The 13,461-nt window shown below is 55.4% G+C and overlaps 1 protein-coding gene across 1 annotated transcript in view; it reads right to left on the bottom strand.

Annotated features, from left to right (window-relative positions):
• The window catches only part of GDI1 (GDP dissociation inhibitor 1), a 74,879-nt gene extending 64,420 nt beyond the window's left edge, over window positions 1-10,459 (bottom strand). The window contains exon 1 of the mRNA XM_069209499.1: window positions 9,793-10,459. Coding sequence (XP_069065600.1) covers window positions 9,793-9,837 — 45 coding nt within the window. The 5' untranslated portion in view covers window positions 9,838-10,459. The remainder of the gene's footprint in view (window positions 1-9,792) is intronic.
• Window positions 10,460-13,461: the final 3,002 nt, after the last annotated feature.

Raw genomic sequence — 13,461 nt, 5'->3', positions numbered from 1 at the left:
TCAGGGAGCTTGGAGCACACTTCTGAAAGGCATGGACCTAGGTGGAGCTGTGAGTGGAGGTCCATAACTCAGGGAGCTTGGAGCACACTTCTGAAAGGCATGGTTTACCACCATGAATCCTTCACTCAGGAGCTTCCACCTTTCCACACCAATGTTACTGCTACGCCTCTGTGTACTTACTGCTGCATACATGCCTAGACATATTTACACATTGTGGACACCTTAAGTAAATGCTTTCCTATAGCCTGTGTCCTGGGCGAGAATCGCTGAATGCTTAGCAGTATTTGCTCTGTTTTGTGGAGTAAGGCTTGAGGGCCAGGTGTGTTTGTCTTTCATTTATAGATGACCTGCCCCTTTCGCTTGGTCACACAACCTCAAGTGCGTCTCGATGAACAAGTGGGATGTGTTCACAGACTTGCGTCACACTGGGTGGGGATCGCTCACTCCAAACTACACTCAAAACTGAAGAGTCAGGATTCCCACGCAGTCCCCATACTGCATTCTCCTCATTGTGACACATACACAATTGCACCGTACAGCCGAAGGAAATGTCCTTATATTCGCTTGCTCAGGTGTCCCTATGGCTGCGCTTCCCAATCGTACTATTTTCTCAAATCCAAAACTTCACTGCAGGCAGGATTGATTTAGAGCTGCAGGGAATAGGGCACCTGACCATTTTTAGGGTTAACACCCCCTTTAGCAACTAGAAGCACTAGGATAACAAAAAAACACAATCAATCAATCAATCAATCAAAGGCATTTGTATAGCGCACTGCTCACCCGGAGGGTCTCAAGGCGCTGGGGGGGGGGGGGAAACGCTACTGCTCGAACAGCCAGGTCTTGAGTTGCTTCCTGAAGGCGAGATGGTCTTGCGTTGTCCGGAGGTGGATGGGGAGGGAGTTCCATGTCTTGGCTGCCAGGTAGGAGAAGGATCTTCCTCCGGCGGTAGCTCTGCGGATGCGGGGGACGGTGGCGAGAGCGAGGCTGGCGGAGCGGAGCTGGCGGGTGGGCTTGTGGAAGGTCAGGCGGCTGTTGAGGAACTTGGGGCCCAGGTCGTGGAGGGCCTTGTGTGCGTGGGTGAGGAGTCGGAACGTGATTCTTTTGTTGACGGGGAGCCAGTGCAGGTCTCTCAGGTGTTCGGAGATGTGGCTGTGTCGGGGGATGTCCAGGATGAGTCGTGCTGAGGCGTTCTGGATCCGTTGGAGTTTCTTCTGGAGTTTGGCGGCGGTGCCGGCGTAGAGGGCGTTCCCGTAGTCCAGCCGACTGGTGACGAGGGCCTGGGTGACCGTCTTCCTGGTCTCGGTGGGGATCCACCGGAAGATCTTTCGAAGCATGCGCAGGGTGTTGAAGCATGAAGATGAGACGGCGTTGACTTGTCTGGTCATCGAGAGGGAGGAGTCCAGGATGAAGCCTAGGTTGCGAGCGTGGTCCGTTGGCTTGGGGGTGGCTCCCAGGGCGGGGGGCCACCAGGAGTCGTCCCAGGCGGATGGTGATGATCCCAGGATGAGGACCTCCGTCTTGTCTGAGTTCAGTTTCAGGCGGCTGTTCTTCATCCATTCGGCGACGTCTTTCATCCCTTCGTGTAGGCTGGCTCTGGCGGCGTCCGGGTCGCTGGTGAGGGAGAGGATCAGCTGGGTGTCGTCGGCGTAGGTGATGATCTTGAGGTTGTGTTGACGTGCGATGGTTGCGAGGGGGCTCATATAGACGTTGAAGAGGGTGGGGCTGAGCGATGACCCTTGTGGAACTCCGCAGATGACTTCGGTGGCCGCTGACCGGAACGGGGGGAGGCGGACTCTCTGGGTTCTTCCGGCGAGGAATGAGGCGATCCACTCCAGGGCCTTCCCCTGGATGCCGGTGTTGTTCAGGCGCTGTACCAGGGTGCGGTGGCAGACAGTGTCGAACGCTGCGGAGAGGTCCAGGAGGATGAGGGCCGCAGTTTCCCCATTGTCCATTAGGGATCTGATGTCGTCTGTGGCTGCGATGAGGGCGGTCTCCGTGCTGTGGTTGGCTCGGAAGCCGGATTGCGAGTGGTCGAGGGATCCGTTGGTCTCGAGGAAGGCAGCTAGCTGTCTGTTGACGGTCTTCTCGATGACTTTGGCAGGAAACGGGAGGAGCGAGATGGGGCGGTAGTTCTTGAGGTCGGAGGGGTCTGCAGTTGGTTTCTTCAGCAGGGCACTGATCTCGGCGTGTTTCCAGCACTCCGGGAAGGTGGTGGTGTGGAAGGAGGCGTTGACGATGTCACGGAGGTGGGGTGCGATGATGTGGTCAGCCGTGTTGAAGATGTGGTGTGGGCAGGGGTCCGTAGGGGATCCGGAGTGGATGGTGTTCATTGTGCGTGTTGTGTCTTCGGTGCTGACTGGGGTCCAGGTGCGGAGGGTGGCGGTGGGGGGCATCGGTTCGGTGGTGGGGTTTGTGGTTGGTGGGCCGAAGCTGTTGTGAATGTTGGCGATCTTGTCGTGGAAGAAGGCTGCGAGGGAGTCGCAGAGGTCTTGCGAGGGAGTGATGTCATTGTTTCCGGCGTCGGGGTTGGAGAGCTCTTTGACGATGCTGAAGAGTTCCTTGCTGTTGTGGGTGTTGTTGTCCAGTCGTTCCTTGAAGGCTGTCTTCTTTGTGGCGCGGATCAGTTGGTGGTGTTTGCGGGTGGCGTGTTTGAGGGCCGTCATGTTGTCTGTGGTCTGGTTGGTGCGCCAGGTGTTCTCCAGGGAGCGGCAGTTCTTCTTGGAGGTGATGAGCTCGTCGGTGAACCAGGAGGCTTTCTTGCTGCTGCGTCTGCTGGGGGGGTTCTTCTTCAGTGGTGCGAGGGCGTCTGCGCAGTTGGTGATCCACTGTGTGAGGTTGTTGGCGGCTTCGTTGGGGTCCGTTGAGCTGGTGGGGGGGTTCTGGCTGAGGAAGGTGGTGAGCTGGTCGCCGGTGATCTTGTTCCAGCTCCTGCGGGGGGTTTGTTGGGGGTGGTGGTGGGTCGTCGTTTTACTGAAGCTGAAGTGGACGCAGCTGTGGTCAGTCCACTGGAGATTGGTGGAGTGGCTGAAGGTGACATATTTGCTGGATGAGAAGACTGGGTCAAGCGTGTGGCCGGCGTGGTGTGTAGGGGTGGTTACCAGTTGCTTGAGTCCGAGGTTGGCCAGGTTGTCCAGTAGAGCAGTGGTGTTGCGGTCCTTGTCGTCCTCCAGGTGGAAGTTGAGGTCCCCCAGGAGGATGTAGTCGGTGGAATTGATGGCGTGGGGGCTGACGAAGTCTGTGATGTCTTCGCTGAACTGTGTGCGTGGTCCCGGTGGTCTGTAGATGAGGGTGCCTCTGAGCGTGGTCTTGGGGTTGGTGTGTATCTGGAAGTGGAGGTGTTCGGCGGAGGTGAAGGTGTCATCAGAGTTGGTCGTGATGCGGATGGTGTTCTTGTGGATGATGGCGATGCCTCCTCCTGTCTGGTTGACGCGGTCCCTCCTGGTGATTTTGTAGCCTTCTGGGACGGCGATGGCGACGTCGGGTGCTGAGGAGGCGTTCATCCAGGTTTCTGTCAGGAAGGCGATGTCTGGTGCTGTCGAGTCGAGGAGGTTCCAGAGTTCGACGGCATGCCTGTGAACGGAGCGGGTGTTGAGCAGGATGCACATCAGGTGTTTGTTGCTGGGGCTCGGTTTAGTAGGTGCAGTGTTGGGTCGTAGGCTGGTGAAGCGGCAGGTCAGGCAGGTGAAGGGTCCGTGGGTGCGTCTCGGGGTGGCTCGGTAGCAGGCGGTGTTTCGGCCGGCGTTGAGTGCGTGGAGGGTTCTGGCATCGTAGCTGTGCAGGGTGTGCTGGCGAGGGCGAGGACCAGGGGGTCTGGCGCTGGGCGCGGTCCAGGCGCGGACGGGCTTACCTTTGGCGCACCTTCGGCGCTCAGTCGGAGCTCCCGCTGCGCGCGTCTGCTGCGCGGTCGCTCTGGGGGCGTCATAAGTAAGGAGCCGGGAGGGAGGAGCAGCTGGGTGGCGGGAGCGGTCCGGCGAATGGAATCACAGGGGGGCGGGGCCGCAGGGAGGCAGCGGCGGGAAATCCCAGGAGCAGCGAGCGAGCGAAGGAATCTGCAGGCAGGAGGCGGCAAAGGCAGGCAGGAGCGGCAGCAGTGAGTGGGGCGACCAAGCCCTGTGGAGGGCTTGGTCGCACTATATCCGCGGATGCACTATATCCGTGGTGTCTAACAAAGGAACAGAAGGACTGGACCCAAGCCAAATGATAAGGTCCTCAATTTAGATTCTGTTTGGGTATGAATGTGTGCTGCATGGTATGTGGACTGGCACCCTGCCCTAAGTTGCCTGACTGCAAGTGAACCTGGTATCCAGACTTTCTTTAGGCCCCAGAATCCATGATATCATACATGAACCCTAAGGTCTAGGCCTGAAATTCACCAAGAGCCTGGCTCTGGGCGTCAGAGGGGTGAGCCAAAAGCACACCTCTTTAACGACACGTGACAACCACCTCTGTCCAGGATCATACGCGGTGAGGGGGCAGCAGCGTCTGCTCTTGAATCTCGGGAGTGGGAACAGCCTTCTTCCTGCTCTCCAGGACAGAGTGATGCCTAGTGGCTCTCTTGAGTAAAGCAACGCTTGTGTCATGCTAAGACCCTAACCTGACACCCGTATGAGTGTATTCAGTAGATGTGGGTTCTCTACCTGCTAGCAGAACTGCCTGCTAGAGTGTATGTTTGCTCTAAGCCAGTGGGATCCATTTTGGATTGCCCTCGGCTTTGACATGGCCCAGGTTAGAGGTTCTGCCACAGCCTCCTTGGACAGTGGGAATGTATCCCAGGTATTCCTGAGCCGAAGGGTGTAGCCTCAGACACTGAAGTGCTGAGGGATGGAGACAGGGCCACCTTTAGAGAGTCGAAGAGTTCTTTGTTAGCAAGGGGTTGCTGATGAGTCCTTCCTGAGCACTGCCGTCTGGTAGGTCGTAGGGGATGTGCGTGAATCAACAGATGCGCTTATTAAAGGAGAGAAGTTTCTAGGCGGGGCCTGCCCTTCCACCATCCGAGGGACCCTCCAGGGGGACTGACGGAAGCAAGGGGCGGAGCTTGCAACTCCCTGCGCCCATGTTATGGGCAGTGCTTTAAATGGAAACATAGAAGTGCAGGTACTCTGTACCAGAGTACCTGCTTGTTTCTGAGAAGTGCCGGTACTCTCTAATTAAAAGTATTACGTTTTTCTTGAGATGTGCCGGTACTCTCCCTCTCAAAATAAAAAAGTGCGGTACTCAGTACCGGAGAGTACCGGCCCATTTAAAGCACTGGTTATGGGGAGTCCTGCTCAGCGCCAGCATTATCAATACCCGTTATGAGAGCCATCGCATCACAAAAACAACTGGTACTGTAGAAGAAAGTTTAGTTATGCAAAGGAACTACCACAAACTGGGTCCTGGCAGTGAATCCCCATTCTCAGTCTGAAAACTCTCTACAAACATGAGACCCAAACATTCCCACTGTGTTCCAGTTCCAAGATAATTTACTGATCTCTTGGCTTTGTCAATGCTTATTTGTTTTTACGAACATCACAAAGGTGTGCCGACCCCCGTCGTCGGCCCCTACAGCGTCCCCTACACATGCACAACAATGTGAACACGGAAATGCACAGTTCAGCAGCGTCATATCAAGGAAATAGCGCCTCTTCCTCTCGCTGTGTCAGCAGGGCCTGTCAGAAGGGGTCAGAGGAGGGAGGGCCTGTGTGGAGAGAACAGCGAGGGTCGGTCCGAGGAGGGCACAGGAGGGCCTGTCTAAGGAGGGAAGGGGAGGGTCTGTGGGAAAAGGGCAGAGCAGGCCCTGCTTAGAGGTGATGCTGGCTAGCCCTGACTGAGGAGGGCAGGAGCGGACTCGTGAGAAGAGGGCTGTCCGAGGAGGGCACAGGAGGGCCTGTCTAGTGCTGGTGCAGGCTGGGAAGGATGCAGGCAGGGCCTGTCTGTTGCTGATACAGACAGGGCTTGTCTGGGAAGGATGAAGGAAGGACCCTCCTGGGGCTGGTGCAGGCAGGGCCTGCATGGGAAGGATGCAGGCAGGACCCTCCTGGGACTGGGGCAGACAGGGCCTGGCTGGGAAGGATGCAGGCAGGGCCTGTGTGGTGCTGATGCAGACAGGACTTGTCTGGGAAGGATGCAGGCAGGACCCTCTTGGGGCTGGTGCAGGCAGGGCTCACCTGGGGAGGATGCAGGCAGAGCCCTCCTGGGGCTGGTGCGGGCAGGGCCTGGCTGGGAAGGATGCAGGCAGGACCCTCCTGGGGCTGGTGCGGGCAGGGCCTGGCTGGGAAGGATGCAGGCAGGACCCTCCTGGGGCTGGTGCGGGCAGGGCCTGGCTGGGAAGGATGCAGGCAGGCCTGTGTGGTGCTGATGCAGACAGGACTTGTCTGGGAAGGATGCAGGCAGGACCCTCTTGGGGCTGGTGCAGGCAGGGCTCACCTGGGGAGGATGCAGGCAGAGCCCTCCTGGGGCTGGTGCGGGCAGGGCCTGGCTGGGAAGGATGCAGGCAGGGCCCTCCTGGGGCTGGTGCGGGCAGGGCCTGGCTGGGAAGGATGCAGGCAGGACCCTCCTGGGGCTGGTGCGGGCAGGGCCTGGCTGGGAAGGATGCAGGCAGGCCTGTGTGGTGCTGATGCAGACAGGACTTGTCTGGGAAGTATGCAGGCAGGACCCTCTTGGGGCTGGTGCAGGCAGGGCTCACCTGGGGAGCATGCAGGCAGGGCCCTCCTGGGGCTGGTGCGGGCAGGGCCTGGCTGGGAAGGATGCAGGCAGGGTCTGTCTGGTGCTGATGCAGACAGGACCCTCTTGGGGCTGGTGCAGGCAGGGCTCACCTGGGGAGGATGCAGGCTGGGCCCGTCTGGGGCTGATGTGGACAGGGCCTGTGAGGGGAGGGTGCGACCTAGGCCTACCTGGTGCTGATGCAGCCTGGTGAGAAGGCAGTGTAGGCCTGTCTGTGGAAGATGCAGGCTGGGGAGGATGCAGGCCGCGTGTCACTCTAGCCGCACTCCCTCCCACCAGGAGAGAGAAGGAAACGTGGAAGATGATGGGGGGAGGGCGGGGAAGGCTCCAGGGCCCGCGAGGCACAAACCATCAGCTGATCAACAACACGCGACAAGAAATACACCACACACGGAAACACCACACACAGAAACACCACACACAGAAACACCACAGGCACGTGATACACAACGCAGCCTTCACACGGCGAACGCAGTGGGCACCAGATAACCACACCACAGACGCCAAACACGCAGACACCGGCAGCACTGTGTGATGTATGCACCGCTCACAAACCACATGACAACACGGACAGCTCAGCACGGCTCACAGTCGTGTGTACAGCTCCGACGACACGTGCTCAAAGGATAGCAAGCAGGGCCGTCTGGCATCACATACACACAAAGTTTACACAACAGCCCAAATTCACTGCGGCACCTCACACAGACAGACGTGTAGCACTCAGACACGCACCACAACTTCACACACAGCTCAGAGTAGACAGAAGAGCTGCAAAGACACCACATTCGTATACAAATTACACATCCAGACACAGGTAAGCGCAGGTTTACACATGGATACAATAATTGCATTCCCACAGTGATTAGACACCCACGCAGTGTGGACACCACACACAGACAGACAAGCATACACCCAGAAATAGATCCCCAGATAGGACTCACACAGGCTCAGACACCACACACAGACAAGCATACACCCACAAATAGATTCCCACACAGGGCTCACACAGACTGAGACATCGCACACAGAAAAACATACACCCACACATGGATCCACACACAGGACTCACACAGGCTCAGACATCGCACACAGACATACACCCACAAATAGATCCACACACAGGATTCACACAGGCTCAGACATCGCACACAGACAAACATACACCCACAAATAGATCCACACACACTCAGACAACTCATACACTGCACACAGACAAGCATAAACCCACAAATAGATCCCCACACAGGTCTCACGCAGACCGAAACACCGCACACAGACAAGCATACACCCAGAAATAGATCCCCACATAAGACTCACACAGACCGAGACACCGCACACAGACAAACATACACTCACACATGGATCCACACACAGGACTCACACAGGCTCAGACACCACACACAGACAAGCATACACCCACAAATAGATCCACACACAGGGCTCGCACAGACTGAGGCCCCGCACACAGACAAGCATACACCCACAAATAGATCCCCACACAGGACTCACACAGACTGAGACACCGCACACAGCAAAGCATACACTCACACATGGATCCACACACAGGACTCACACAGACCGAGACACCACACACAGACAAGCATACACCCAGAAATAGATCCCCACACAGGGGCTCACACAGATTGAGACACCACACACAGACAAGCATACACGCACAAATAGATACCCACACAGGACTCACACAGACTGAGACACCGCACACAGACAAGCATACGCCCACAAATAGATCCACACACAGGGCTCACAGACTGAGACACCGCACACAGCAAAGCATACTCCAACAAATAGATCCACACACAGGACTCACACGGGCTCAGACACCGCAAACAGACAAGCATACACCCACAAATAGATCCACACACAGGGCTCACAGACTGAGACACCGCACACAGCAAAGCATACTCCAACAAATAGATCCACACACAGGACTCACACGGGCTCAGACACCGCACACAGACAAGCATACACCCACAAATAGATCCACACACAGGATTCACACAGAATCAGACACCGCAGACAGACAAGCATACACCCATAAATACATCCACACACAGGACTCACACAGAATCAGACACCACACACAGACAAGCATACACCCACAAATAGCTCCCCACACAGGACTCACACAGACTCAACACCGCAGACAGCCACGAACAGGCACCCGGCGGGGGCGGGGGAGGGGGTGTTGGCAGCTTAAGACAAGAACACACTGCCTCTCACTACACATCAGTGACTGAGATCGGGGGTGAGGGTGGGGTGCAAGGCGGCCCCAGCAGATGTACAGATGCATGGGCAGCGGGGCAAAAGCAGAGGCCTGACACCTGCAATGAGTGACCCCAGGGCAGGGAGGCCCGGGAGGTCTCACATGGCACACGCATCCTTAGGGCATTACATCATGATGTCATGCAAGGCCCTCCCAGGTGGTTTCGCCCTGACTGAAAGAAAAGGCGAAGGGCATTCCATGGGCAGTGCCCGCTTTCAACTCACAGGCTCCAGGGGGAAGTGCAGAATAGCGCTATAACCCGAACAGTGTCTGCATCACACCACAATGGGGGCATTTAACATGCCAGGGCGACAGGGGGTGCAATCCGCAGTTAGGGGGTCTTAAACCATGTCCACAGGGGCAGATGTGAGTATTCTATGCTAAGGAGTTTGGGGCACAGATATTCCACCTATGCAAGGGGGCGGGGCGGATAACTAGATAATTAAAGTATACACATGCCAGCTTATGGGGCTGGGGGGGGAGGCATTCATTTGGCCAGCTGCCGGAGGGCATGAACCAGCAATGCTTATTCAGGTGGCCAACGTGAAAATACCATAATAGTGAGAGCAGGGCATCAAGAACAGGGGTGAGGGCATGGATCCGTCAAGGGAAACGAGGGTGCCAGCATTTCACTATCGGTGAGGGGGGTGGCATGACTGAAGCATGGGGGCAGGGGACTTTAAAACACCCCAGGATGAGTGGGCATGCATGGGCACAGGGTGACAATAGAAGGGGCGAAGATGCCATGATTATGCAATAGTCTAGGGGAGGGGGGCGCTGAGATTTGGGGGGGGGGGGTCACTCACCGTCAGGCCGGTGCCCAGCACTATGACGTCATATTCTTCATCCATGGCGGCCGCGGGGATGAGGATGGAGCCGGAGGAGGAAGAAGAGAGCTGCTTCTGCTGTCAGAGGACCAAAGATGGCGTCGCACCACCGCCCGGGAGGGGCTCCTCCGCGAGAGCAAAGAGTCCGCCTCCGGGAGGGGGCAGCGGGCTCAGGGGGGGGGCTTGGCTGAGAGCAGAGGGACGCGGGGGGCGTCTAGTAGTGCAGAGGACGCGGGGGGAGGACCAAGCACTGAAGGGAGTGAGCGGGGGGAGGGGCGAGCGCTGCAGGGAGGGGCCACGACAGTGCCAGGGAGGGAATGGGGCTGTGGCAGTGCCAGGAGGTGGGGGGGCGGGGGGAGTCTGTTCCACAGCAGGGAGGGGCTATGGCAGTGCCAGGGGGAGGGCTATGGCAGTGCCAGGACGGGGTCTGTACTGCAGACAGGGAGAGCCCTTGATAACATTCAGCCGGGGGGCGGGCGCGTCCTTTAGGGTGTGTGCATGCAGAGCATTAGGGGGAGCTTCGTGTAAAGGGAGGGGTCCGAGGGAGGGGCGCACGGTGCCGGCTGGAAGAGATGCTGGGGTCGTGCAGAATAGAGCACTGCGAGGAGAAGATGCAGGGATGCAGCAGAGATGGACCATTCACTGTGGGGGGCGGGGGCCACTGCACAGAGGGGGAACATTCACTGCACGGACAGGAGGGGGATATTCACTGCATGGAAGAAATCATTTAATACACGGATGGGGCCATTCACTGCACGGAAGGGAACATTTACTGTACGAAGGGAAACATCCACTGCACGGGGGGGAGATAAATTCTTCACTGCACGGACGTGACCACTTATTGCATGGGGGTACTATTCACTGCACGGATGGGACCATTCGTGCACGGAGGGTGTGGCGCGGGGGCCATGCAGGGAGGGCGCATAGAGAGACACCTGCAGAGGGGCAGGAGGCTAAGGTCGTGCAGAAGAATGGGACCTGGAGCAGTAAATGGAAGAGAGGCAGGGATGCATCCCATGGTGGCATTCAGTGCACGGAGGGTGTGGCGTGGGGGCTATGAGGGGAGGGCGCACAGAGAGGGGCCCGAAGACGGACAGGAAGGGGGGTTAGGGTCGTGCAGGGAGTGAGTGGGCCTGGCAGTAAGCGAGAGGTAATAAGGGGGGGTCTGTATAATTGGCCTTTGTAAAGGTCGTGCAGGGAGAGGATGGGAAGCAGGTCCGGTTCTAGGAGGAGGGCGGGGGGCAGGTGGGCCAGTCCCCCCCAAGGTAGATCCCTGGCCCTCCCAACTTCCATATGGACGTAGGAGAATAAATGTTGTTTCTTTTCTTAATGATTCACGTGGGCCTGCAGCCTCGCTGTGTGAATCTAGCTGCTAAACTTCCTGCCAATGGGCTCCCTGAAGTGCCTGGGACAGGTTTAAGTCCGTGGTGTGGTGCCTGTTTAATTGCACACGTGAAAAGCAGGCTACCTATGGCACGCCTGTTGTATTAAAAGAGGCGTGCAAGCTCCCATTACACATTACTTAGGAGATGACATATGCACAGAGTCACTGGGATTTTGTGATTCTGCAGATGTGATTGCCGCATAATTATGGACTGGTCGCATTTGCCACACAGTGCTAATAATTTGCAGATGTAACAAAAGAATGTTTCTTGTTCAAACGGATCTTAAAGAGACTACCACACGTGTTGCCATGCAGTAGCAGACTTTGTCATGGATAGACAAGTCACTTCTCTGTTGCAGATTGCTTCATTTAGAAGTTAAATTGATATTAGTGAGGGGAAATGTTTGTCCGCACAGAAAATGGCTAATACTGCTTAAAAAGGATGCCCCATTAGGCCACATAGTTTGTACTTTCCTATCACATAATTTAGTAAATGTTACTCATTGGTTGGTCCTCCCTTGCCAGCCAATCACAGCTGGCCCTGAATATGGCAGAAACAATCTCATAGGACTCTGCCATCCTAAGAAAAGTAACTAGATATTATCATACAGCCAATTTAAATCTTAGTAGTGGTTTTAGTTTTTTCCTGCTGTGTCCTTCTTCTCAACTTGTTGCACTAGATGAAAAAAATAACTGCCAATGCCTTACATTTTTACTTTTCTGAATTGAAAAACCTTTTCCAAGTTTCACTAACATAACCTAGATCCAGAATGGGTGGGAGCAGCGCAGATTCCTGCCACACAAAGAACAGTATTGGCGGCTATTCTGTGTTGGCACTGCCAGCATGTGCTGCCACCGTCCTGCCCACTCCAAACCTCCAGGGGCGACAGCTGAAACTAACATAAGTTGAAGGTCCTTAAGGCGGAGACTGAACCCTTTAGGGCCCGATGAACTGTGTATCTATTCTCTCCCAACAAATTCTTTCGTTATATCACACGGATAGAAATGGATTATAGGGGTACGGTAACCCCTCGGCCATAAACCAGTCAGATAACATAGTGGGCTAATGCACTTGCTGCTAAGATGCTCCTACAGTCTGTGCAGTTCAAATGTTGCTATTCAGCCTTTTCATTTTTGACTAAAGATTGGGACAGTGGAAGCTGAAAAAAATGTCAGGCCCTGCCATGAATATAACAACTCTGAGCTTCTGGAGGTCCTCGATCTCTGATTGACAACACACTTATTTGAGCTACAACAATGGCGTTTTGGCACATTTTGAAAAGCTGAGCAGATATTCCACTTAGACCACTAATGCATTAACGCTGAATTAACGCACAGCCTTGGAGGTGATGGTGGCCTTTAGTCAGAAGCCCTGAAAAACCTACATCCGCAGCCTCCACCAGTGCGGCCCTGGAGGATGGTGAACCTATCAAGCATCCTCGGTTCTTGATAAGAGGGATGGTGATGGGACTGATGCAGAGAAGAGCTATGGAGATGAACTAGAGGAGACTGTGAGGATTGAAAAGATGAGTGCAAGGGAAAAAAGGGAGGGGGACAAAAACGAATGGTTAGAAAAGAGATGGATGAAAGAGGAGTAAAGTAGCGAGTAGAAGAGAAGGGAAAAATATGAGAAAAGGACTGATTAGAGAAGGAGAGTGATGTGTGTCATAAGGTAGAGAATGTGATGCAGACGTTTGAGAGGTGAATGAAGAAGGATATAGCAAGAAACACATGACCCGAGTGGGTGATGTGAATAGGGTGATTGGCAGATCTGAACTGAGAAAGGGCTGAGAGGTGACTAGAGGGGAAGAGTGGGGCAGGGTGAAGGTGATGGATGAGGCTGAAAAGCATTAGGATGAACAAAAAACAACATAATCAGAGAGGGCGATATGAGCGAATGCTTCATTGTGCTGGGGCAGAGAAGGCGTGATGAGAGGAGAGTGATAGAACAGAAGGGAGAGGCGAGTGATGGGCAGGGAGGGTGATGGAGACCGAGAGGGTGATGGAACAGAAGAGACTAGAGGGTGGAAAGAAGAGGGAGGGTTATCCCAGTCACAAGTTAGACAATACTGTTCAAGCTGGAGGCACTCACATGAGCTATGCATTTCCATGGTCCCCTTAAAATACTTTCTACTCAAAGGACTGACAGCTCAGTATTGGTTGAAAAACGAATCAAATTACAATTGCAGTCTTAACCCGCGGAACCAGTGCTCTTGGCACCGTGCACGGCTAAAGGCGCAGACAGGCCTGGCATGATGCTTTGC

The sequence above is a fragment of the Pleurodeles waltl genome, chromosome 10 (genome assembly GCF_031143425.1).
Source record: "Pleurodeles waltl isolate 20211129_DDA chromosome 10, aPleWal1.hap1.20221129, whole genome shotgun sequence".
In the NCBI taxonomy this organism is placed as follows: Eukaryota; Metazoa; Chordata; class Amphibia; order Caudata; family Salamandridae; genus Pleurodeles; species Pleurodeles waltl.
Note: the sequence above shows the minus strand (reverse complement) of the source record. Positions and strands in the feature narration are given on the sequence as shown.